This window comes from Lissotriton helveticus, chromosome 5_1 (genome assembly GCF_964261635.1).
Source record: "Lissotriton helveticus chromosome 5_1, aLisHel1.1, whole genome shotgun sequence".
Classification (NCBI taxonomy): Eukaryota; Metazoa; Chordata; class Amphibia; order Caudata; family Salamandridae; genus Lissotriton; species Lissotriton helveticus.
In genome coordinates this window covers 1,132,517,117-1,132,544,381 of record NC_136065.1, presented here as the reverse complement: position 1 = coordinate 1,132,544,381, position 27,265 = coordinate 1,132,517,117, and the positions used below count along the sequence as shown (strand labels likewise).

Genomic DNA, 27,265 nt, shown 5'->3' with positions numbered 1-27,265 from the left:
TCAATTTACAACTATATCTTCATCTTACACAAAGCAAGGGTAAAACCAGGGCCCATCCAGGGCAGCTAACACCGTGCTCGCCACCTCGGCCTCTCCGCCAGGTGATTTGTCACATTCAAATAAAGATGAAGTAAAATGCATCTTCATTTTTCACACCTGCTTTAATTTTGCTTCAAAAAAAGAGCTCTCATATATGTTCAATGTAGAAATAGCACTCACTAATAGAAGGGTGGCACTGTGCCACTCTCTTGACCCCTGCCAATCCTTATTTCAAGGTTTAACACTGGGCGTTGGGGAATTCTTTTAAGTGGGAGAAAATGGTGGCAATGAGTACAGAAAATATTTCAACGTGTGATCTATTGTTTTTCATTTTTTTTTACTAAGAGCTATCTTGTTTTAAAAGCAGGTGGATACAGAACACACCGAGGCAATTGTAGCCCCTATCCTCCATGTTTTCTGTCTGAGATGGTGGGAAAATATACTCTGAGGCCCCACACACTGGGGTAGAAAGCGAGGAGAGCCACGAGAGTGGGGAATAGTGAGGAGATTAATCTGAGAGTTAACGTATACATTTATTTTCAAAAGGGGCATCCAGTGAAGGAAAAGGGACAGTAATGTTTACTCAGTACTACATCACTAACATTAACATTCTAGAACATTTCGTTGTTTGATGATGATTGTTTGGGGTTTGATATCATTCAAAGACTGGCCCCTTTAAAAACAAGTCTCCCACAAAGAAATTAGCAACACTGATAATAGCAATAGTAACTCTGTTCTGGGTTACCTGTCAAAACGAAGCTGTATTTTAAAATTACATATGAGGGTAAAGAACTTGCGGCAGACATCTTTGTGTACCCAACAAGTTATGTGGTATGATGCAAAGATCTGTAGCCAGCCTAGTCATAGCTTTGACACATCATAAAATAGCATTGATGGTTAGTTTACTTGCAAAAAAACACAGCGCGTAACAGGTGTGTCAGAGATGTGTATTGTATGTAGATAGCTCACTGGGTTTTTACTTCTGTTGCAGAAATCCCGGCGTAACCATATATCTCAAGTTTCAATCTTTGTAATATAGCTTAGTGCATTATGTACTGGCATTAAGGAGCTGCATGCAAACTACAAAGCATAAATGTAAAACTTTACCGTGTTTTCCTCAATCTTTCTTTATTCTAAGACTCCATTAAAATGTTCCTTTGGGTAGCACCATTAGGACAAAGGTAGCATACTTCACTGAAGACACATCTAGTAATAAAGCAAAACAGTGGTCCCTAAAGGGGGAAGTGTAAACCTCTACTTCCTCGGAGAGGGTAATTTAGACCATAAGGAGATTGGTTCCATTTCTAAATTGGACAGTTTTGTTTACATTTTTATCAAATAGAGAAAAATCATTGTAGTTTTATACTTAAATCGATTTGTAAGTAAGAAGGTGACAACAGCGCAACAACTCAGTGCATGCGAAAATAAGTGAAGGTAAAATATGTCGGTGCTCTACAATCTATGTACATAAAATAGTGACTGATCTATGAAGCAATAAGTGGTTGGTACACACTCTGAAAAAGAGTGAAATGCTCCAGAATCAAAATTAAAACAGTTCGCTATTATTGTGTCAAGTCAACGTTTCGACCATAAGCATACAATTTAGACAGGGTCATCATCAGGACGAAGGTTTGGGATGCACCTGCCCAATGGGGGAACATCCTTTACGACGCGGATGTTACCCCGCGCTACCATTACGACGCGTCTCTTACAACGCAAGTCGTAACCACGACTTGCGCTGGAGGGCGCTCAAGGACAAGGAATAGTTAATTTACTATTCCAACATCTTCCCTACCATCCACTGGGACTGGTGTTGGAATAGTAAATTAAACTATTCCTAAGTCCGCACCCTACAGCGCAAGTCGTGGTAACGACTTGCGTTGTAAAACACGCGTTGTAACGGTACGCGTGGTAATAGCCCGCGTCGTACCGTCATACATCCGCCCAATGTATAGGATGAACGAGGAGGTATTTTCTGAGCGCTATTGATGCATGTGATGCTTCAGAGGGAAACTGCAGCATTGGATGGTTTGGGAATGGCTGGGATTTGGTGCCCAATCTATGTGGTGTGGTCCCCAATTAAAGCATGTATGCAACTAATTGCGATTCCTGGTGGGAGTCGTGTGGATTTCCATGGTAGATATCTCGGCCAGAGAATAGAACATCGGCAAACTAGTGGAAAGTGGTTGCCTCTAGGCACTGTCCTGTGTTGTCATTGACGTTGTGAATAAAGTAGCAGTGAGTAGCCTGAAACTCACCCACAACGATCGCTAGGCTGAAGAGTCGATCGTTTTGAGTGAATCGAAGCCCAGTGATCCGCAAGTCTGATTCCTGTGCTACTTTATTCACAAGATATAGCAATCACAAGCGTTCAAATTGCTTTTCTTTCTTGATTTATTTGAGCCTTTTCCTATCAGTTGGATGAATCATTGTTTAATGTGGTTCCCCAGTCAAGGACAACACAGCATGTGTTGTTGAAAATACCTACTGCGGAGATCCATTTACCACATACCATACAGCTCCAAACAGGAATCCCACACAGTTGCAAATATGCCTTAAATGGAGACCACAGCAAGCACAGCCAATCTGTGTAATATGTGGGCCCAAAGAGAGATTATGGTCGAATTGAAATCCTAAGCAGCACACTGTAGACTCCTTAGTCTGTCAAACAAGAGTTTCGAGTGGCAAAACACAAATCAGAAGTCAGAACTCTCGTGGTCCTCGCTCTCTTCCTACAAACAAGCATGCTAGTTTTATTTGCTTACAGCCCCTCACAAAGTCAGGGAGATCCTTCATGCATGTAAATGTGTAAATGTACAGGAATTTATATAGCGCAAATCACCAAGTGGTTTTTAAGCGCTTGCTTAGGGAACCCGTCCTGGTATTCCCCTGTGAGATAACCCCAGCAGGGTATCTGCAAGGTGAAAGCCAGGCATCCCGCCACGAGGGGCCGTTGTGGAGATTAAGCAAGCTATTGCCCAGAGTCGCAGAGTGTGAACCCGTGAATCGAGTAGGCACCGGAGCGAGAATTGTCGAGTCCATGGACATTTTAGGACTCAAGACCCCACCGAGCCGGGAATTGAACCCTGGTCCCGGGCTGACCTCTGCTTCCAGGTCTGCCTCCTCTAACCAGTGAGCCACACTTCTCCACATTGTTTCAGTGCATCCAGTTGTACACCCAACTTCAGGAGGATCTGGGTGTTGTTAGCATACATATAAGAACAAACCACGCTGTACCACATGGAAAGGGCTAAGGACGAATGCACACATTGAACAGGCTAGAAGATATAAAAATTCCTGGTACAGGCCACAGGTCAGCAATCTTCAGGATGAGAATGGAGGAATGGAAACTGCCTCACTTTAGTTTGTCAGAAGGGTTGAAATTAGTTGAGGGCTGTGTTATCCAGCCAAATGTGCAGTAGACAGTCATGTAAGATGGAGTTCTCAGTTGTGTCACAGGCAACCTGAGTATTAGGGACACCACCTACCTCCTCCACCAAACACAGATCACTAATCATAGATAGCATACCATACCCCTTGCCTCAATGACGGCAAACACCACATCTGTACTTCATTCAGAATACTAGTATTTAAAAAAAAAAATCAAAAACTTTGTTGCCACCACTGACCCCCAGCAATGCAGAGGCAGCGGAAAGAAGCAATATTGGACGAAGACTGAAGAGTCCAAAGTATATTTCTGTAAGAGAGGCAAGACTACAAACTGCTATAGTAGTGAGAGATTGTCAAAAGGTAAAAGGAGTTGGACGGCACCAGCTATTTGTTAAAGAACATGGGCCGGGCATAGACCAAGGGGTGACTAATACTTGAAGCTATGCATCAATTTAATTAGTAGAGTTTATGTAATCAACTTAAATTCTAACTGAATGTGAAGGTGAGCAAACTTGCAGTCAGAAGTTTGAACATTTTTCAAGAGGTGGTGATGAACAAATTGTGGCATCTATGAAAGGTTGCTGTAGAGAGCTTTGAAGGCCAGTACAGAGGAACTATAAAGCAGAAGCAGTATATTCTTAAGTATCTTTTTGCCTAATCAATGTCAAAGAGTTTATTGAAAAAGAGTGCTGCTGCACCACAGCTAGCAACCAGTAGAGGGAGCCAGGGAGCCAGAGTGGTTATACATATGACAGCATTTTTGATGGACAGGAGAAAGCATGCAGCTGAGTTCTAAAGAATTTGAAGGCATGGGCCAGGTATTTAGGCAGGCCAGGCAAAAACACAATGTTACATCAGTCCAGGCAGACTGTGATAGTTGCGTGAACCACTATTTTACAATTATGAGAATCTAAAAACGTAAAACATTTTTTCAGCACTTTAAGAAAGAAAAGGCTGGTGAAAAAAGTGTTGTTAATATGCAACTAAAAAGTAAGGCTAAAATCGAAAAAGGCCCCACGTTTTGAGCTGATGTAACGAGGAAAGAGGGTTGAGCATTGGATACCATCTCTGAAGGCCACCAGTTTAAGTTCCATAATGAGGGATTGCCGAAGATCAATTTCTCGGTATAGAATTGTCTAATGAGATCATAGTCTTTTTGATATTTCCTTTAATCTGATTTGACCTTGGATTTCAAAGTGACTGGTTGTGCCAAATGCCAGGGGGATTTGTCTAGGCCCTAGGGCATTAATGTGTGTCAAGAATTGCACCTCAGTGACCTCATCCCAGGAATTCCTAAGCCACTTGTTTTAGAACCTGAGACCATTGGAGGCGATGAGGAGAAGGGGTAAATGTCCACAAGGCTCCAACAAATTAGACTGCAGTCTTGGACCCACTTGTGCTAAATATTCTTAGAGTTTAGCCACGGGCAGAGGCTGTCTTTATTTTAACACCTGCAGGAGTTCCAGAAAGGCTGTTCCAGCCCATCTCTAAGATGGTGAGACGATCTGTAACGTCATGGGGGGGTTATGAATGGGTCTCTTTATTGACTTGGCAAACCCAAGAAGATGTAAGATGCTCAGTAATATCATGGTCGCGGTAGGCAGATAGCTAGATTCATCATCCACTGATAGACATCTCAACATCATCCACATCATAAAACCAACTAGATTCAAGATATTCTCTGCAATTAAAGCTGTCAATTTGTGATTGAAGTCCTCGTTTTAGCTAGACACATAGAAGACTAATGCCTCCGTCAAAATGCACCTGGCTAAAATTAAGCATTTGACAGCATTTCAGTTTGCCAAGTCCAGACAGTTGAGGGTACAGGAAGAAAGCAATCCCAAGCCACAAGGGCAATTCGTACTGTTGAGTTATCTAATCACATCTGAAATCGAGTGGCCAGATGTTTCCTGAAACCAACTATCTGCTGTGCTAAAACATTTTGATCAAAGTCCTTGAATGACTCATATATTTTAAGTGAGTGCCACCAATGTAAGATTTTTAAAACAAACATTTTGACTTGTAGAAACCCACATTGGGCGTCTCAGGCCATATAAAAGAGCTAAGTTGCCATCTGACATTGCTACTTACAAGCAAGAAATTTACTACGATTTCTGTTAAGCCGAACACATTAAGAGCTTCAAGATGCCAACATAAGCCAGGAAGGAGACATGACTACTGTGATGTGGCTAAAAGTAAGTATATGCAATTTGCAGTTATTAGAAGTAGATGTTCTAGTAGCATTTTGTACCCTTGCTTTGGGAACGCCATTGTCATGTCGCTCTGAACATGTTTTACGCCATTGAGAGGGCAAGCACTGAACAGAGGCCTTAGCCCAACTGATCTATGAGAAAGACTTTTAGAAAATGGGGGATGAAATGAGACAACGCAAGTAGACAGATAACTGAAATATGTTTAAAAAACAAACTATGCAAAGTGTGAGCAAGCAAAGGTATGCAGTGAACAAAAAAGCTTTCCAGCCAAATGGTGTACAGCTGCTATCAACAAGAAAATAACAAACGCAGGCAACAAAGGAAAGCAATCATACCTTTTTTTAAAAAACAAAGTAAGTTTAAAAGCTGAATCGGATACCTCAATGGGAGTTTATTTGACTCTGGGCTTTAAACATTGACTTCAGTGTTTCTCTACCTAAGCCCTGGAGGCTCTTACGGGCTGCAGTGAGGAGCATCATGCAAGGCACATGCTCACACTTCAAAAAGTCCACCCAATAAAACGACAATGAGAGCAGCGTGGTGTACGTTTCTAAAAGGGTGGTGTTGCGGATGACAAGCTGAAGCTTTCACCTCATCCCACGTAATTCTGCCTCTCTACCTAACCAGAGTGAAGAATAAAGGAAACAGCTGGCCCTCTGTCAGGACAACAAATTTTACCTGGAGCATGCATCCCACCAATGCATGTGCTGACCTGTCCCTCTTCTATCATGAGATTGATGCCAAATGCAAAGACACAAGGCTCGTCGCCTCTCCTTACCCCCAGTTCCCAATCATTGCAGTTGTGTCCAATGACCCACCAAGAAGAACCTTACTGAATGGTCAGATCCAACTTTCACTCTCCACAGAAGTGCAAGCAAGCAGAACTGCAATCACTAATTAAGAGAACATGAATTATCACATCATATGTTTTTTTTACCTTTCGTAAGCAAATGCACTCCCACAATCAAATATGCACAAGGACAGTGCCAGATATGTTTGTCTTTCTTGTTTTCCTTGAAGGACTCTTTGGCTGGTCATTGCTGTTTCTTTCAGGCACAACGACCAAGGATCTGGTTTATGTGAACTGCAGAGTTTGAAAAATGCCTATGGTTGGTGTGTGATTGCACTGCCAAGTGTTGCATGCAAACTATTGTCTTTCTCTTAAAGAAGAACTCGAGTGACCCATTATTAGGCCAGTGAAGGTTCCGTTGTCTGTAAATAAAGCAAGGCATCTCTTCTTGGGAACAGCCACCGCCATATTGTTTTTTTTTGTGGCATTGATGTGACTCCACCGTTGACGAACAACCTTCCCTGCACCTGCAATATGTGTGTTAAAAAAAGCATAAGGTCCACGGTAAAAATGTTATTGCAAGAAGAGGAGAAATTAAGCTTTTTTGTGCCTTCCTCTAGGTGTCAAAAAACGAATTTGTGTAGTAGCGTTGTGTGGCCAGGCATCACAAATTAAACTAAATATTTTGGTAGGATTTCACCCTTAACCTTGGTGGTCAAAGTAATTCGTCTGTGTTGTGCTTCATGCTCGTTAGTGTATCGTCATCGAGCAGACCGTTACCAGATGGGGTGGGAGTAGCAAGGGGGCATAGGAACACTACGTTCTGACCTTTCGCACCCAGTTGAGCACGGTTTTGCATAATTCTTTTGAAAATCTTTTTCGAGTTTGCGGAAGGGCGCTCAGTTTGTAGCGCTTGGCTGAGGGACATCGAGAACATGCGAATTCATCCACAAAATGCACTTAAAGGATCTGAGACTACAATAGTTTAATTATAAATGTATACTTATATTTAAAATATTGCGCATTTTTGAGCCTGCGAATTACAATAACATCTCATTTCGTTAAGTATTATAACATTGCCACGGGAAGCCTCTTTCGTTGTCTGTACTTAAGGTGTTTCTACTTCTCTTTCATGCCAGACTTTTTCTCCACATCTTGCAAATTCTCCAGACCCCTGAAGGTATTTACACTTTTCTTCTTTCACTTGCACCATTGTTTACCCTGCTGTTTTATTACATAGCTCTCAATTCAGCCTGCCTCTCTCTTACTGCGGTAGAGACTGACTTCCTAGAACACTTGTTCTGAAATCTACACGAGTTTTCAAGATGTAGGGGGCACATGTTCAAAAGGTTTTAGCAGTCGCAAACGGAGAATCGGGCCTGATGCGACTGCTAGATGCCCTTTTGATATGTACTAACCCTATTTTGCGAGTCAGTAACTTATTACTGACTTGCCAAATAGCTTTTGTGAGTAGGTATTAGGTAGGGGCATGTCATGGGCGTCACTTCCTAATAACGAGTCGTAGAGGGATTTACGAATGTTTGGCGACCAGAATGCGGTCGCCAAACATTTGCAGTTTTGAGTCGTAGAGGAATGTACGAATGTTTGGCGACCAGAATGCGGTTGCCAAACATTTGCAGTTTACCACCTACCTCAGTCGCAAACCGGAAGGGACCGTTCACCCTTTGTGACTGGGTGCAAAATGTTTTTTAAGAGCAGACAGTGGTCCCACAGACCACTCGGCCTACTCTTAAAAAATGAAATGTTTCATTTTTCTTTTTGAAACGCATCCCGTTTTCCTTTAAGGAAAACGGGCTGCATAACATACAAAAAATGTTGCTTTATTCAAAAGCAAACACAGTGGTTTGCTGTCCTCAGCAGGCCACCATCCCTTTGAATTTAGCGATGCCGAGTAGGTCGCAAATTGTAACATACCTCTTGAATATTGATGGGGTAGGTCAATTGCAACCCCATTAGGAATCGCTAAATGTGTCTGATACACATTGGTATATCGCATTTTGCAACTACCTAATTGTGAGTCACAAAGAGTCACAATTACGAACTCGCAAGATTAAGCGATCATGCACGTGCCCCACAATATAGATCACTGGAATAAACTGTCGAGTTTTTCCGTTATGTTCCTTATTAAATGTCTATTTCCATGGAAGTCTATGCATTTTCATGCTTAGTCTATTTCCACGGACTCTCATGTGATGGTAAAGTGTGGTATTTTGAAACCTTTCTTACAAATTTAACCAAAGAAATATGTGGTCTGTGACATCAGATCACAATTATCGAGAAAAGGAGCCCGAAGAGTGTCAGCCCATTGCTTGTTGGTCATTTCGATCAAGGTGACTGGATCGGGTAATCACACCACAGGCTTGGCACTCTGTTCTCATGCATTGTTTTCAGTGTAACACTATATTTGTTTCTATTTTCTTCTCAGACTACTTGGGAGTGCTGGTAAAAGCCTACACTACTACTCCCAGAAGTGTGACCATGTAGGGTATAACAATTGAGACATTCTTGATCCTGCCAACGTATATGGGATACGCCTTACTTTTTACCATCACAGGTCTCTCTAAGAGGGTGACAATGACTCACCAAGCAAGTGAAACCCAGCCTGACACAAAAGCAGATGTTCTAAATGTAGGAGGAACTCCGCACGTAAGAATTAAACCACAGAATTGCACATTCGCACATAAAATGAACGTCACAAATCTTTTACAAAACACTGAAAAGGAGTAACTTAAAATACATACAAAAACATATTTCCTGTCCTTCCAGGCCAGGAAAATGACAAAGATGGAATGAATAGCCAACTTAGTTGGGGGTAAGGCTCCTCATTTCTGCTAAACAACTTTCCCCTTAAACCACGTTATCATTACTATTCAAATGCTTATCTCCACACATGATAGGGTGTGTGTTACAAACATTCCCACATCTTAATGTTTGGATTGCAAGACTTATTTTTATTCTCGAATTAACTGGAAAATCTTTTGTGGGAAAACACTAGAGGGTTCAAACTATGGGCGCATACCCTCCCAAGGATGACAACGAAATATGAGTCAGACACTTCCAATATATACGCCCTCTGCTGTCTCCTAGTAAGATAATTGACCATCAAGATATTCTGCATGTTGTTTGGGTCATTTCTTGCCCATGGTTTGACATCCAAAGATCACTTTTGGATGCCGACTAGAATCAGGTTGGACAGGCCACTACTGAATCCCTCATTTCAAAAGATCCTGGATTTGAGGCTGAGATTCTGCAGTTTTGGTTCACGAAGCTAGCTTTGGATGGGAACACCAATTAGTGCTTCACAAACCACTGAAAAAAATGTCCTTTTCCCACACATTTTTGCACAAAATATTTATTTGTAATCTTTGGAATTCTGCACATGCACTCATATTCAGTTCCACAAACGTTCCTACGGTGGCACATCGTGGTCACAATGAAAGTATTTTTCACTCAATCATTTCATCGAAACTTCTGCCAACTCGCCCACTCATTCACACTAATTACACTTATGAATTTGTTTAATAGAAAAAAGTCAGCCATAATACATAGAACAAATTGTTCATAACCTTTTGAGTTTCATGACTCCTCTTTCACCTGGTGAGAATTGTATTGCAGTTTTAGCTGAACGGTTTGGCATGTGATCCCAAGTGATCACTGCTTACTGACGGTTTCCGAAGCACACTAAGGGATTTTGCTGCACTCTAAGGAGCCCTGATCAATGGTTCCAAGGCTAGAGTAGATTGAGGTAGTGCGCTAATGGATGTGGCCAATCCACACAAAACTTTGCATAAAGCTAACAACGTTACCACAACTACCAGAATTATATAAAAGAAGTATGCTATTTTAGACGTGAAAGATGGTGTACTTTTTTCGCCTAACTGTTACGGTAGCTGCGGTAAAGTTGACAGTAACCTGAAGCAATGACATCCCTCCATAGCCAAAAACCATTTTGAGAGGAAAAAAACAGCATAGTTATTGGTTCTTAAAAAAAAGAATCTGTATAAAACTACGGTTTGTTTAACAACTTAAACAATTAAGATACAATTAGCACTACTTTGGAGCTGGTTGTATTATATCAAGTCAAGGTAAGGACCATTTTTTTCGCCGTCATCCACATTTCCTCTCAGTTCAACTATTTGCATATTATTTTTTGTGGATCCAGGTTGGATTTATTTAAAAATCTCCCGATGGTACAGGTGAGGGCTAAGTTATGTTTAGAAGAATTTCATCTTGCTATGTCCCAAGTAAATGTGCCCTTCTGACTGAAGTCTTTCATGAGCAACATCTGGCTCCCACGCCGGTTCATGCCTGCATACAACGTGCCACGGAAGGGTTAACTGGTAGGCACATCACAGGCTGAGGCACATTCAGCATTGTGCGATCTCTGTACTGAAACAGATTTACATATTTTGTGCTAAAACGATCCCAGTGAAAAGTCTCAAAAAGTCCACATTGACATACATACATAATGGTGACTGAACTATCACTTCTTTTGTGTGAGCAAGGTGTAACTGCCGAAACGCGTAGCGTGGAAGCTTAATAAACTTCACGAACTGACAATCCTGTTGAGTCGTGAGAGTGCATTATTTTGTGACGCGGAGTGGATTTGGAGATATATATATGTATCAAAGCTCCAAACTTCCAAGGATCCTTACTCCGTAAAGAAAGTAGCACTCACAGGGGGTAGTTCCAACAAAGATTTATTCCGGGAACTTCACAGCAACGACGCGTTTCGCCATAGGGCTTTGTCAAATTGTGCAGAGAGCCAAGGCGCCCGTCTGCCTTAAAAAACGTCATGCAATTCATCAAGTGCAAAGAAGGACTATCACACACATCAGAAAGAGACCTGGAAATGAGGCCGCCATCTTATCACGGAGTGATAAACTAAATAGATGTCACAACGGAATGGTTTGCATTTCTAAATACAAATGTACATACATATAATAACGATTATGTTGAATAAAATAATCATTACGCCCAAGATGGGCTCATACAGTCCAAATGATTGCACGTGATATTCATCACGCCCTTGATGGGCATTTTTAAGGCATATTTCATCATATCAAAATATCAATATGATTATTTTATTCAACATAATCGTTATTATATGTAAGTACATTTGTATTTAGAAATGCAAACCATTCCGTTGTGACATCTATTTAGTTTATCACTCCGTGATAAGATGGCGGCCTCATTTCCAGGTCTCTTTCTGATGTGTGTGATAGTCCTTCTTTGCACTTGATGAATTGCATGACGTTTTTTAAGGCAGACGGGCGCCTTGGCTCTCTGCACAATTTGACAAAGCCCTATGGCGAAACGCGTCGTTGCTGTGAAGTTCCCGGAATAAATCTTTGTTGGAACTACCCCCTGTGAGTGCTACTTTCTTTACGGAGTAAGGATCCTTGGAAGTTTGGAGCTTTGATTACTTAACGGGTACACCCCCGTTCTGTGTGCACCCGCTCACGTGTGCACCTGGCTGGTGTTTGGAAGCGGAGGAATATATATATATATATATATATATATATATATATATATATATATATATATATATATATATATATATATATATATATATATATATTTATTTATGGCAGGCCAGTTAGCAAATTGCTGCGAGCCCTTCACAAAAGTTATTTTGCACGTTTTTTTTCCCATTGGCCTATCTAAAAGAAAAGGGCACCGGCTAACAGAGGCTGCACCTTTGTGCCTTTTTTTCCTGCTGCTGAAGATAGCATCAGCAAAAATCACTGTGCTTTTACCAATGCTGTCCAGCATGGCCCAAAAGCATTGGGAAAGGCAGTAGCCTACAAAGGTGAGACATAATTCTGCTCGTTTAGAAAAGTTTTTAACTTGACATTATCCCTGCTGTTGTTCGCAGCCAACGGGCACCCCAAAATAGTTGAGTCTCAGTAACATGTCTCATATTTATGATCTTTTGCTCATCTATGACTACAATTGAAATGGTGACACCTCGTTACTGTGGGAGTGCCCGTAACTATTGCCTGTAGAGATGCAGTAGGTCTTTTACCTCTTTGTTTTGTTTCATCATTTTTATGTACCTGAGTGTGTGCTAGCGCTGCCACCTCTTAGCACTATTTGGTGTCTCATTAGATACGGTGAAGGATTATTTCTGGGGAGTTGACTTACTGGGTGTCCGAATCTTCCTGTCTATGACTCCAACCTGTGCCTGCCTGTTCCTCTGGCAGTGTTTTATAACTTATTGATGTGTAAATGACTCCTTCCTCCCCCAGCTTGCCTGTGTCCTCCTAAGGTGACTGTGCTTGCTTGCACTCATGTATCTGCTGAGTGTCCTCATCTCATGGATGTTTCCGCATGGGATCCAGGCTTGCAGTTTTCTACAGGCCTCCGTGGGTAGGCTGAGTCACTGTGCCCACGCCCATACCTTCGGATCTTCCTGGAAGTCATGTGGTTCCTTCGTGGCGCTTTGTTACCCAGCCTGTTGTGACATCCTACGCTAGCTGATTTCTGGGAGTTACTGGTAACCTGAATCCTACTTGTGGCGTGGAGATGGTGGTATGTGGAGGTAGATTTGGAAAGGAAGGTAGGTGAAGGGGAGATTCCCCTGATCCTGGTTGCAAGTAAGGAGCACGTAGCACTCTCAATTCAAAGGTGGTTCTGGGGACGATCCATCCAGCATGGATGCCGGGTACTACATCCTTTCACATCACGTACCTAAGAACCAGGCAGAAATACTTCATCTTCATGAAATACACAACCACTCCACCGTTGTTTTTCTCCGTTCAAAGCACAGCCTCGGAAAATGTAGAGCTGGCAATTACCCAAGGGCGTGACTACATTCGACTAAAGAGGCTGTCTCTGACATCTCTGCACCAGATGCTTAAAAGTGACATAATCATATGATGACAGCTGAAAAAAAGCGTTTAAACACTACCTTTTGGAGAATTTAAACACTACCTTTTGGAGTGACTGCTGAAAGCCTAAAGCCCACTAGCAACGACTAAAATAAACTGCAGTTTTGAGAGAATGACACACATAACATAGGCAGAGAAGGTCGCTGAGTATTCTGGGACTACAAGCATGCTTATTTACCTTGATTGGTTTACATTTTACCACTGAAATCAGAGTAACAACTAAAAAGACGTGCCATTCACATCTGTGTCTAGGCACCCTTTTCCTTTTTTTTAAACAGTGAATTTAAAAGTTAACACGACACTGGTCACAATACTGTTAACATGCTTGCCAGAACTGCAGAGGGTAACTCATATATTTTCTTTACGTTTCACAATAATGTCAGTCAGGTTATTTCAAGCAATAAAAAGTTACTAATATGTTCGAATAGGCTTCTAGAAACAGGCTACCAGCGCCTGAGAAAAATACCGAAAGACAAGGTGTGATGTCATGTTCTGCGAGACTGCCAAAGTTGTGTTTTGGCAGTGATATCATCTATAGAACACTCAATTGGCAACATTTCAAGACACAAAATATAATCTCATTTCGCTGAGGCTGTAATTCCATGCTCCACTGCTATCCCTTCTCCTCTTTTGCCAGCGACACAAAAAATACAAAACTCAACAAGCACTAGCAAAGCCAATTGGTCTGGTCTGCGCAACCAGCCTTTTGGCTTTGTCAGTGTATTTTTTTTGCCATGGTTTTATAAAACATTGTTGTGGGACCTGCCTGGCCCTAGTCATTTTTTTTTTAAATGGTAAAAAGTTAGAATATTTTTTGGTCTCAAAAAGCACACATTGCAAGAGTGGTCCCTGGCACTGAACAGAACTACTTTGTATGTACCACTTGTTCACAGTGAGCTATGCCAGCGGCACAACAACAGACCAATTGAAGTGGGTTGACTAAAATATATGGATGACACCATGTCTTTTTATTTCATTTGTGTGAAATAAACACCTTACTTTCACTGGCGAGAGTCTTTGCTGCCTTCTTCTGTCTATTTTGATGAAGTCACGTTCAAGAGGTCCTTATCTGGTTTGTTTCACCGTGGAGTGGTGAACAGGAACATTTTTGCATATATATATATATATATATATATAATATATATATATATATATATATATATACACAAACACATAAATTGCTGCATACATTGGGCAAAAAAGAAGCATGGAACTCTGGGTGCTTTAGGTGGAGAGCACCTCCTGTATAGAGAAGCCTACAACACCAGTGACACCTCAAATATCTGCTTTAGAGAAGCAGAAATTTGAGTTCAACAAATGTAGAGTGCTGCTGGTGTTGTAAGGTTCTCTATACAGGAGTTACTCTCCACTTGAACTTGGGAACTACCCAAAGTTCTCTGCTTCTTTTTGTATATATAATATATATATATATATATGTGTGTGTGTGTGTGAGTGTTTAAAGTCCTTAAGAACAGTTATCTATCTTTTAACTTTCCTGTCCATCCTAAACGCAGAAGGACCTCCTTTGGAAGTATCTCAGTACATGATGAAGCGGTGAATGTGGGAAATCTCTGTCTTAGTCAGCTTCCTAAAAAGTGAGTGCCTTTACAAACCCAGATTGTTTTCAGCTGTTAGCTGGTGTCACAAATAAAAGGTTGTGCTACCTCATCTAGATGTCCTCTATCAGGCAACCTCCACTATCCTGGCCTGAAACATACTGAAGTCTTTGAAAGAATATAGCACATTCATTTTTCCTGTCAAAAAGGAGACACCAGTGGTATGGAAGTATCTATCTATGGCAGTAAAAGTCTATAGTTTATTTCATTCCAAGTAGGAAGTGCTCCTCGTCATACTTTCGTACATTCTGTGCTAATACCACCCGGATCCCAATATCAAATGAGGAAGTAACCTCCTCCGGTCCAATTCCCACCATAAGCGTCACACTTGATTCTTGTAATTTTAATTTGTATCCGTAATAACGGAGGTACAATAAAGAACATACCAAATGAACAGTCTGAAACTATTCATTCATAAATGACGCAGGAACAGATAATAAATATTAAAATTTAAATACGAAGGCATGAAAAAACATAGCATCCGTATCTCATAAAGAAAAATATAACTTTCACCTACTGATTGAATCCTGGGATGCTACTATTCTCATCAATTACCATAATTCAACTCCATAGCTTATAGAACTGTTTAGATTGCTCGGCCCCTCTCGGCATACATCCTTTCTCTGACCCTGACACTCCGCATTTTCCCAAACCAGTCTGCAAAGGATGTGACTATATTAGACCCCCAATTTTGTAAAAGTATGGACCTGGCCACTAGCATTGAGATAACTATTACCTTCTGATCCCTCTTCAATACCAAAGGCATGCAGTAATAGCCCATAACACCGAGTAAGGGGTTCTGAGGATCACGAGCTGCAGGCCATCTTCCAAAAATCTAATTATGCTACACCAAAAATTGCCTAGTTTAGAACAGTGGCAGATCGCAATGAACCAATTTCCGGTATCTATTGCATCACATCTAAAGCACAGGTTCAATTGCTCTTCATATATTTTACTTCAAAATTGGGAAATCTGGTAGATAAATCATTTTGACAAAAACTGCATTTTACGACAATTTACGCCCCTCAATGTTTTGAAATCCAGATAAATTATTAATTGCCAAATATTGCACATCAATGTAATCCCTTTCTCCTTAGCCAAGTTGGCAGATATCTGGCTATTGATACCCACTTTATCACAAGATAGTAGATATCTATACCAGTCCCCAACCTTCTTCTTCTGTTGAATACTAATTAAATGATCTGCTAACTCCCTCTTCTCAGCCAGGTTTGGGATCCATGTGTTGCAAGTGGCAATGAATTACCCTATACAACCACTGGAACAAGCTTTTTTTGCTGACAATGGAATCTTCTATTTCCTCCCAAGTTTTCTATTCATCACAAACCAGGATATCGTCTAGTTTAACAACTAGCTTTTGGCAGTGGCTACATCCATTATTATCCCAATCAATATGGCCAATAATAGACTTTGAATTTGTGTACTGGAGATTATATATACTTTTTTATTTCACTTTCTTCTGACAAACCATTTGAGAGTCTTGTATCTAACTTTTTTAGGAGATTTGGAAAAGCGTAAGGGGTCACAAAAAAGTTCTCTGGAGTCATTATATCGACAAGTTCATTATGCAGATGGTAAAACAATGAACAAGATTATGTAAGTCTAAAAGCGAATTGTGCAAAATGAGGAAAACAATATGATCTCAAGTTAGGAAGGGCTAGCCCCCGTTAGTACACATTCCTATATAACATTTTCAAGGATATTTTCCGGCTATCTCTAGTCCACAGAAATTACGAAATCGTGGTATCTGCTTTTTTTTGTAATTAAAAGTACTAAGTGATGAGAGTGACGGCAAACAAAACGTTAAATAACAGGAGATCTACCATCTTTATTAGAGTAACATATCCCAAAGGCGTAAAAGGTAGTAGTAGCATCCACTTGTTTAATAATGCTTTCACTTTATGCAGAAGTGGCTTATAATTCATGTTGTACAACCCACCTACATTTTTGGTACAAAAACGCCCAAACAGCATTTTGGTCGGGTATGTTCACAAGCCCTAAACTCAGGTAACAATTTCTCCCTCCGTCAGTTACAAAGAATAATCTCCGTTTTGCCTTTATTCATTTTATATCCCCCTAAAATGTTAAAAGCCATGAAGATCTCGAACACCCTCTCTTGTACTGAACTCTCAGGGGCCAATAATAACATTAGGTCATCCACATATAATTTGATTTTGGACATTTGGGGCTTCACACTTGATTCTAACATGCCAATAATGACAGGGTCAGCTCAGTCGCAGAGGTACAGTACTCTCCAGTGTAACTTGTAGGATGCTTCTAGAGGTAGGTGTTGCTAATGCCTGGCTTAGTAATGGACATCGACTCTTAAAGCTTGGCGGGTCCTGAATGCAGTGTTTTAACTAATTTCTGGAACAATGCTGAGACCCTTAACTCTTTTGCTTGGAGTACACTGCACAAATATGCAGCTGGTGTGTCTTTCTGCTGATATCTTGGACTTGTATACTTTTACAGGAGAATCATGTCCATCGTCCATACAGTAACTATCACTTGGCTCCTTGAAAAGATGCCTTGGAATGCTGTTCTTTAATGACTGCATCAGGTTTCCGTTGACCTGCAGTACGAAGTATCTGAGGAACAAAACTATATTTTGCCAGCACTCACTCAGCCTCGGGAAAACAGAATGATGTCTATTTTTTATTTATTGGACGTATGTATAAAGAGCCCTCGTTCAGAGAATTAATTCATATAGATGAGTCAACACCTCCTTGCACCACTGTCTCAACATAGTGATGTAAAATGGCGTGCAACTCAACTCAAGAAGACCAGCTGTATTCTCATAAGCTGGTCAGATCACGTACCAGACACACACAATACTCTATTCTGCTTGCGTAACATACACCTATTCAACAACATCCTAACCATGCTGCTTGATAAGAAGAGCACAATCTCGACGCATTCTTTGTTTCCCTAGTTGGCACACATCGCCTTGGTAGAAACCAGCCTGCTCCTACCTCCAGAAGATCAAGAGAAGCCCAAAAACAAATTCTGGTCCATGGATCCACTACACCGGTTCAACCAAAGTATCTGCAAGGTGGAAACTGCAGGCTAAATTACACATTCTACTGCATTCCAATGCCATCGGCCACAAGGGTAGCATGCCAGTAGCACCTGAAGGTTGGTTTCGATCAATTAATTGATTTTTTTAATCTTTCCTACAATTCTCTTCTGAGGATCCATAATTATACTGGCAGAATTTGAAAATGTCACGTGATTCGATTGGGGAGAAGCCTATTCAAGCCAGCAGCAGACATAAAGGAGGACTTTAGCGACTTCTTATATCCACCTATCCCTGACCGCCGTGTGGATAAGGTGGAAGCAGTGTTCCAGCCAGGGTTCCCTTGCACTTTATGAATGAATCCTGCTTTTGCAGGCTTCCTACCACCACTGCCAATATTTTGAGTGGAAGAATATGTAATTCATGCTGCTACATCCCATAGGGAAACAGAAAGCCAAGGCTCCTAAAGCTTGTTTGTAATATGTAGTGCACTCCAATTTATAACTATAAGCAAACGCAAACTGTCTTTGTGCCTGTGCAACACGTGCCTCCTTATACTCTGCCTGCTTTAGGCTGGTACAACTCTTTCAGACATCTAGCCCTACATTTTAATAGAATAATAGTGTGTTTGTTTTTAATATATATTCTTCAGCCCTCTTTTAAGGAAGCTTGTTGCTGCTATTTTATTCCAAGACGTTTAGCCAGACTGTAAGTATGTAATAAAAACATAAATCTTCCCAGGGGTTAGGATGTTTATAAAGATGGTGTGTGGCAAGTGCAGTCCTGTAAAATGTTTTATTTGTACAGCATAAAGCATGCATCGCTTTAGCCAGCATTGCATGAACTTACTCTTTGCGAAACAGGCCACTCTGTACGTGTTTTAGGTCTAGGGGCGGGCGAGGGCCATCATTCTGCGTTACTGTGCTGCAAACACAACTGAGGGGGACTATTTATTTAAAGGATTAGAAGGGGCTTGACACACAAAGGAGTGTTTCAGACCACTCTCCAGATAACAAGATAAGTAAAACCGTGATTTGATTTGCTAGATAAATAGATTGAATAGTACTGCACGAGAAGAGCGCTCTAAATACCTTGTCTTTTAAATATCACGGAATCATGTACTTGCAGTACTGCGGTTTGTTAGACTGTTTTCCAGTTCCTTTTTTGAGAATTCAGAAAAACAAGTGAATGGAAGGATTGGCTGTTGCACAGAATTGTTAGTGTTGGCCTATGTACGGCAACTTTGAGTTTTGGGCAGAGCATTATCCAAATCCTCCAATAGCTGAATAAATAATATTTCCCGCTGTTGGGATTTAGCAGAGGAGATTTTGATGCTCTGCGTAAATTATTCCCGGGTGTCGAGAGTTTAAGTGAAAGGTTGTCCTTTACATTTAAAGCATATAGGAGGCCTGCCATAGCAGGCAAACGCAAGAAAAATAATGGTCAAAAGCGAACAAGAGAAGTGAAAGAAACACGCAGTTTAGGATATTCGTAGAAATGCATGCAGGGAACTATCAAAGGGCACTGCAGGTGTTTTTTTAATCCATGAGTACCAGTGGAAGAGAGGCAGCAAAAGCATACGGACCATCACAGTAAAACCGGAAACAGCAGCTTACTGTCGTTGATTTGAACCTAACACGTATTTTGATGCATGACAGCCTCGTGGCTTCCTTTGTTACCATTATCTTGTTTTTCTTTTTGTTGAAAGGCATGCTGCAGTAAGTAACTCTTGTGATTTCAGTTCAGGGCTCTTATTTTTGCCAAACCTTAGGCTTTTCCCCTCTCCTTGTCCAAAAATACACCATCAAGTGCAAATTGATAAATGGCTTGCTTGCATTTTGAACATTCTTTACCTGCCCAATTCAATTTACACACCATCGAGAGGCCTAAAAAATGAAGCGAATAATTAAACTTCGCAGCTGAGAGCAACCGCTACGCATTCGTATAGCAGGCAAAACGTTGTTGGGGGAGAGTGTCGCAACTACAGAACGAGACAGGAGTCCCGGTGTCTGCTCATCATTCTGTCTAACGTAATTTGGAGCTCGTGTGAAGCGCCCCAGTAGCTCGCTTTGCATAAAAATGCATAATAACGGTGTGGGTGTAAGAATCCTGAGAGGCAGACACTCGGTCATTCTTCGTGTGCACCCTGCAGCTTTAAGAACAAAGCGATGACATCACCCGACTACAACTCCCAGCAGGCCGTGAACTCCCTGCGCCACCAGGCTCAGCAACGGCTGACATCAGTACAGCGTGCGGCTTCTGATAGGCCAAAAGTGTGGAGGTGCTTCGGCTTCCAGGACCAATGGGATGCGCGGAGTCTGTCTCCATGTGGAAGCCATGTGTTTCCTCAGCAGGCAGGCGAGGCGGAGGAAAAGATGGGGGCTGGGCTGCGGCAGCTGGAGAGGAGAGAAGAGCGCGCACCTGAGCTGCGGCTGGTACCCTGGACCACAAGGACGGGCTGCGGCAGGCTCGGATACCCACGGTGGGCCGCGGGAAAGAAGGGCACGGTCAGCCGCTTCTCAGAGAGGCGTAATGTTTCCAGGCAAAGCTGCTCACCCAGAATCCTTTACTTCACCCAACCGCCTTACCGCTTAAAGATTCAGCGTAAAAATCTTTACTACATCCGTCTATCAAATGTTTTAGTATTGGCAACTAGCGATTGTATTAGTATTGGCAGCTGACACATGCTACGTGTAGTACACACGTTAAAGGCTGAAATAACAGCGTGTGCGAAAAGCCTTTAAGTCGGTAAAGTATCTCAGTGGGTTAAGTTCTCATTGCAGAGATCAGCATGACGTGCAAGTCTTGCAAGGTTTCAATCCTTGCAAAGGTGACTAACTGCAAAAATAAATCCCTGCCTAGTTATATGGCCCCATCGACGTGCAGAGAACATGGGCCGGATGTGCGTTTAGATAGGGCGTATCTTGCCAGCAAGATTTCAGTCAATTAAGAGGAAGTTCTCTGGGTGGTGATAAGGCTTTTCCCCCATACCGAATGTTTCGCTTTTATGCAACCTCGATGTAAAGGCCTTGTTTTAAATTTCTGGATTTATGTAGTTCATTTTGAGTAAAGTATGATTTGAGTCCTATTGTAATGATTTGGCCATTATTTACACCTGCTCCAGTGGCATCTGCAGTCTTTTTTGGCAAGTGTTGCACAGTTACTTTTAAAGCTGTTATTCTGTTCGCAGTGCATTTATCCAGGACAGTTTCTCAAAACACAGGATTGTCTTGTTTTTAGTTGCTGAAATATTTGTTTTACTGTTTTTGTTTCTCCTTGAAATTGGGTCATTTTTGATTCTGTTTTCAGTAAAAGACAACTGTCTAAATAAGCATAAATGTGCAATTAAAAATAAACAAGTGCCCTTAAGCGGCATTTTAATTTGCTTTGGGTATTTGGAATAGCTTGTGGCTAGCTCCAAGGATAAGCTTGAGGCTTTAAGAAAAACCTTCACATCATCTGATTCATGAGGTTCTACGCGGAACTGCATTGTGTTTCTGTGAAATCCTATTACAGAAACCAGGATGTGATGAGTGGCAGAAGCAGTGAGGTAAAAAAGGGGGAGGGGACAAAATACACGTACGTCACACTGTACATGTGTCCATTACAATGATTTCAATTCGAGAGCACTTCTCTGCCTGCTTGTACTGCAATACAACTGAAGTAAAATAAATATGCCGTGTGTATCTCAAAAGCATGGTGTTACATACCTTACAATGGTAATTGAAATGTGGTTTGTAAAGAAAGACAGCCACGTTCTCTGCTATTTACATGTTTAATCCGATCTTTTGGAATGCGGGAGCTACAATTCAGTCTTTCAGTATGCAGGTGTGGGTGCTCCGATTAAATCTTTTAGAATGCAGGTGTTTGGGCTGTATGACGTGTTGGGTTGCATTCATGTTGTTCGATTACATTTTGCAGTAGTTAATCCGCCATGCACTGTCCAAAAAAACTAAACTGTAACAAACATCTCATATTTCTCCTTGTTTCTTTCTCTCTGTTACTCCTGGCACTAGTACCTGGTAGTAAGCCAATGCTTTCTCACTCCTCGCAGATATTCGTCTGAGTACCCCATGTAAGTGAGTTTTGACACCTCGAACTGAGGGGCTTATTTACGAGATGGTTTTGCGTCCCTCTTTCGTGGTGCAAGAGTGACAAGCCTTAAGTCCGGTTTATTAATCCATTCAAGAACACTTTATGTGGTCCTTTGTGGCAACATAAATCTAGAGCCCTGCCCAGATAAGGCTTTCCATGGGTGTTGCGTGGGTGTTCCCACGCAACTCCCACTTTTCTTTACTCATTCCCAGATTTACTAGCACTGGTAGTCCTGGTAATGTGCCAAAAAGTACGCCTAGCGAGGAGAAAATTATTTTTCTTTATTTCCTCTTTCTGTATGTTTTGCATTCTGAGGCAAAACTTGAAGAAAATGCCTCTCAGGGATGTTTTTGTGCAGGAAGGTGTTCCTTCCTGCACAAATACAATTCAACATGCAATGCAGGCACTAGGCTGCCAAAAGTGCACCAGCACAGGGGAAAAGGCAGGAATCGCCGTATTGCAAAATACAGCTCATTCTTGACTTTTCCCTGTCATGCAGCGCAGCAAAGTGACTTGCTGGGCTGCAGTGCGTGACAACTTCGTAAATAGGCCGAGTGTTTATTGCTTCTTCTTTACATGCATATCAACAATGTGATTGGCCAGTTCACCCTGTTAGTAGCTAATTGAGACAATCTATCACTCCTGCTATTTTCCTTGTGGGCTGCAGCCTAGGGGGATGCATTCAGAGCATGGTGGGCCACCCTGACACAAACGCCCATAAACTCGAACTATTCACGGCCTCCTGCAGTGTTGTGCTACTTTCAGCATTTTTTGCCATTGCTGATTTTGGTTTCCATTCCGGGCCTGTAGCCCTCGGTACTACCTGCAGATACTTCACCCTTGGTAATACTCGGGTACCGTGTCCCCCAGGTAACCATGCTGCGTTATCATGGGTTATAAATATTTAATCTCTTTTTTTTCTCCTCTCCTCACCTTTGGAGAAAGGCCAAAACCAGTATTGCACTGTGTATAAAATAGGGTAATTACAAAGCGTGCATTGTAAATATTAAGAGCATAATGCCTTAATCTGGCACGTGCTACTTTAGAACAGCATGCCTAGGAGGCGTACAATAGACGTCACAGGTCGCCAAACAGTAATACATACGTTATTCAAAGCACACCGCTAACGTGGCACGTAAAGGCACGGCTCCTGGGCATTAGCAGTGCACTCCATGTAAGCCTCCTTATACCGTTAAACATACAGTGACATGCCTTGTGTATTTTAGACAGAGAACAGACACTGCAGCAAACAGGCGAGCAGAACGTGGCGTCCCCTGTTATAAATAACCCCGTTTTGCAGTGGAAGGCCAGCAGCGGCGGGCCCCGCGCTGCACTATCTGCTGTGTTGTGCCACGGAAAAGCGTAAAACAATACAGGGGGCTTGTGTTGACCCCGAATACCAAGGGCTGGGAAAGCACTGCTTGGGGAGTAGCAGGTTGATTATCCATACACCGGCTCCCGCCGCAGCCTCCCCTCTCCGCCCAGTGCATACAATGAACCAGGGCATCAATAAAGGCAGGTCTGTCTGGGCACAAAGACCCCGTGGCTACAACTGCCATGTGTGCCTCCCCCCTTCGCCAACACGCACACTCCTTCCATGCCTACGTGACCGACATGCAGAAGCAGCACCCCTGGTTACCGAACAAGGAAGCACCCTTGGGTAACCGGCTCATATCTGAGTCAGAGGGGAATAAAATAATATACGTATAAAAACTGGACTACATTTGTTGTGCAAAACCTCCCTGTACAGATAGAGCCATAGCTCTGAACAACAACTGCCAGGACCTTTTTCTAAAAATACTTCGCTAGATTAGTTAAAAGGCTTTAGCTAACACGAGACAGGGATCACTGGGTGCAGGGAAGGCGGGGGGAGGGGGCGGGAAGCAGCAGTCCCATGGAGCCTCCTGTCGTTTACCCCTAATTCTATTTTACTGTAATTTTTCATTTGAAAAGTCCCGACGTTAATTCTGCTCTCCCTTTAATAAAGCGTGAAACTTAATTAGTGTACTGCTGGCGCTATACTTAAAAAAAGAAATGTGTGTTTAAACCAGCTCAACTGTAAGTGTTCAAACTCTTGTTCCCTGGTGGAAAGGAAAATGATCGCTGCCCGCCGGTTTCTCCGAGATCTTTTTTTCCTCCCTCAGCAGCTTGTAAACGATTCCCCATGTACAGTCAGCAGAAAACTGGGACAAAACAAGTCGGTGCAGCGGGGAGAAGGTTAGGTTTATGTTTTTTTGTGCTGCAGAAAATGAAGTCCCCTGTCGGTGGGTCCCTCCCTTGTCTGTCTGGTGTTTGTCAGGGATGCTGTAATTCCCAACTGCCTGCCTGGAACTCTGCCCTCCCACACAAACATTATTTTCGAACTGGCGTTTTTATTGTTTTATGTTCCATCAGAAAAATGACGCCTTCGTTTTTAAAAAAGAGAGAAAACTACTTCTCCCTTTTGTTTTGGGCTCAGTGCGTTCTTTGTGAGTGGTGCACACGCACCCGTGCACGTTGTCATGCAAGACGTCTAAATCCGCAGACCTAGTTTCTGAAAATGTTTGTCCATCGCGGGGCACCCATCCTCGGTGGTTTCAAGCCTAGTCTGCTGCAAGAAGGGGGCTTTCTGTACAATCATATTCAGCCTCATCATCTGCATTTGTTGCCACAGAGAGAGCTTTGTTCTCTGGTCAGCCTGGCATTTCTGAGTACGCACATATATTCAAGCTCGGATATCAATCAAGTTGTTTCTTTAACAGAACGCAGGCATTACAGTGTGTGCGCCCACTCGCTATGCCCCCTTCGATACGAGTCTTGCCAGCTCTCGAACTAGAGTACACTGGGGATTTACCCTTTGTTACCCAAGCCCGGCGTGGTGGCATCACCAGCAAACATACTTCTAGGCATTGCATGCTCTATCCCCCCAGGCTGCAGAGTGCACTTACTTTTGTTCTCCTTCTCCACCCTCTCCAGGTAGCTGGCTGCCTCCAGGATGACCTGCACATTCTGCAGGAAAGTGTTGATGCCCTGCATGGGGTCAGCGTTCATGGGGTCGGTGTTCAAGAGTTCACAGAAAGGGTTCCTGGGCATCTCCTGCAGCTCCGGGGACGTGTCCATGGCCTCCTCGTCCTCGCAGTCCAGCTCCTTCCTCGGGCGGCCCCTCTTGCCCATGTTCCGTGCTGGTCGGTGGAGTGGCAGGCGGTGGCAGGCTCCCAGACAGCCTGCAGCAGACTTTCTACTCCTGCCCCGTCTGTGTGTTGTTGTCAGGGAGCTGAATGAAACACAGGACTGTCTGGGCTGTGAAAGGGCGGCCGGGCCGGTCCTAGCGCCGGCCGCTTCATGTACTACTCTGTTTCCCCCCTGCGTAGAACGAGCGCCCAGCTCTGTTGCCGCCCAAGCCCGCGTTTAACCGCCCCTTGTACACGCTGCAAGGCAAAGGTGAGGCGTGGGTGCCACGGGGGTCACCAAAGCTGAAAATGAGCTCGCTGCACTTGTTGGATTGAGGAGCTCGATTTTATGTGTGCGCTTTACTGCAACGCCTGCACCGAAGTTTATTTTTCCAAACTCTTCTTAATTGCAACCGCAGAGGCGCCTCACTAGAACCACATCGTTTTATTTCCAGGCTATCAGTGGAGTTTTGGTAGGTCTTTTAGTAGAAAAAATAAACATCTGGCAAATTCAATAATTCTATTCTCAAAATGCCCTCTGAGTGCTCTTTGGCGACATTTGAGCGCGACTTGCATGCGACGAGTGTTATTAGTAACATACATGGCAACATTTTAGAGGAGAAAAGTGGGAGGTTTACAAAAAATAATTGGGATAATGTATTTCTCCCATTGACTTCTACAGCGGCCTGAATCGGGTCTATTGTAATTAAGGCTCCCACGTTTCCGTTTTTACTGATTTTTACAGAGAAATACAGACAGAAAACAACGTGCCTCCTCCTGCCTCTGTATTTATTTTTAAATGTAGAAAAATACAGAAAAGTGTGCTTCTTGTGAGTGACTCTCCATACTATTCTTCATGTGTTCCAGGCCAACAGCTGAACACAAACCGCAGGGGGAGGTAGAAAATGGGATGAGATGTCCTTAATTACAGGCATAGCTAAACATAAATGTGTATATAATGCTGATATATTTTTTAAAAACATATTTTAAAAACATATTTTATTGATTTTTAAGTACCGTATACAGTCATGTAGAGTGGTCATATAAGGTCGATAGCATGTCATTCACATAATCATTGTTACATTTTCAACCGACAGAGCACATATCTATCACCTTATGACGGATATTCTCAAAAACATCCCTTGTAATTCCCCCCCGTCCTATAAACAGTGGTCACGTTCCAGATGTAGCAGCAGCATCGATACATGTACACCCCATCAACATCTTGTCCAATATGGTAAGGTATAACACAACTTTGCAGTTCATTATATAACATGGTATGGACAATTGGTGGTAATGTCCACACAGACATGGATACCTTTAAACTGACATATCAACCTCTGTAGACTTGAGCTCTTCCAACATAGCCTCCCATTCCAGCGCTATCGGCGTCTTTCGTAATCCTCACGCCTCTTCTCTTCGCAGCGCTGCACCCTTTGCACTGCCCCACTTTAACATTTCCGTATGCCATCTGTGCACCTCAGGAGGCTTGCTAGACTTCCAACTCATCGTGATATTCCTAAGAGCTTGGAGCAGTGCCAGGTCTATGAATCAGTATTGTACCTGTGTTTGTGTAGTCCTAGCAGGCATTCCTCCACCGTATCCCGCAACGCAAGGTGAGCTGCCATTCCTGTAACCTCTCTGATCCTGACCCAATAGTCTAGCAGTTTAGGGCATGTCCATAACATATGCAGGAGTCCCACCCCCGCTATGTGGCATCTAGAGCAGGAGTGCTGTGTCTGTGGGAACATTTTATCCAGTTTTTCTAGAGTCCGATAGGCACGGTGTAGTATCATGGTTTGAATGAATTTGAATCTTGAGTACCGGGACACCTTCCTGGGGTGTTCCAGGATCACTGCCCATTCTTTATCCGACAGTTCCCGGCCTATCTTCTCCACCCAGATCTCACGCAGGGGATCCAAGGGTAGCCTAGTATGTGTGCTGATCCCATGGTATATCCAGCGGATTAGGTGCTTTCCTCCCCCATATAGTGTACCATCTTTACCAACTCATTTTGGTCGGGTT

The 27,265-nt window shown here is 42.6% G+C and overlaps 1 protein-coding gene across 1 annotated transcript in view; it reads right to left on the bottom strand.

Annotated features, from left to right (window-relative positions):
- The window catches only part of MXI1 (MAX interactor 1, dimerization protein), a 125,234-nt gene extending 99,727 nt beyond the window's left edge, over positions 1-25,507 (bottom strand). The window contains exon 1 of the mRNA XM_078643757.1: positions 25,019-25,507. Within this exon, the coding sequence (XP_078499883.1) occupies positions 25,019-25,244 (226 nt within the window). The 5' untranslated portion in view covers positions 25,245-25,507. The remainder of the gene's footprint in view (positions 1-25,018) is intronic.
- Between the last annotated feature and the right edge of the window lie 1,758 nt (positions 25,508-27,265).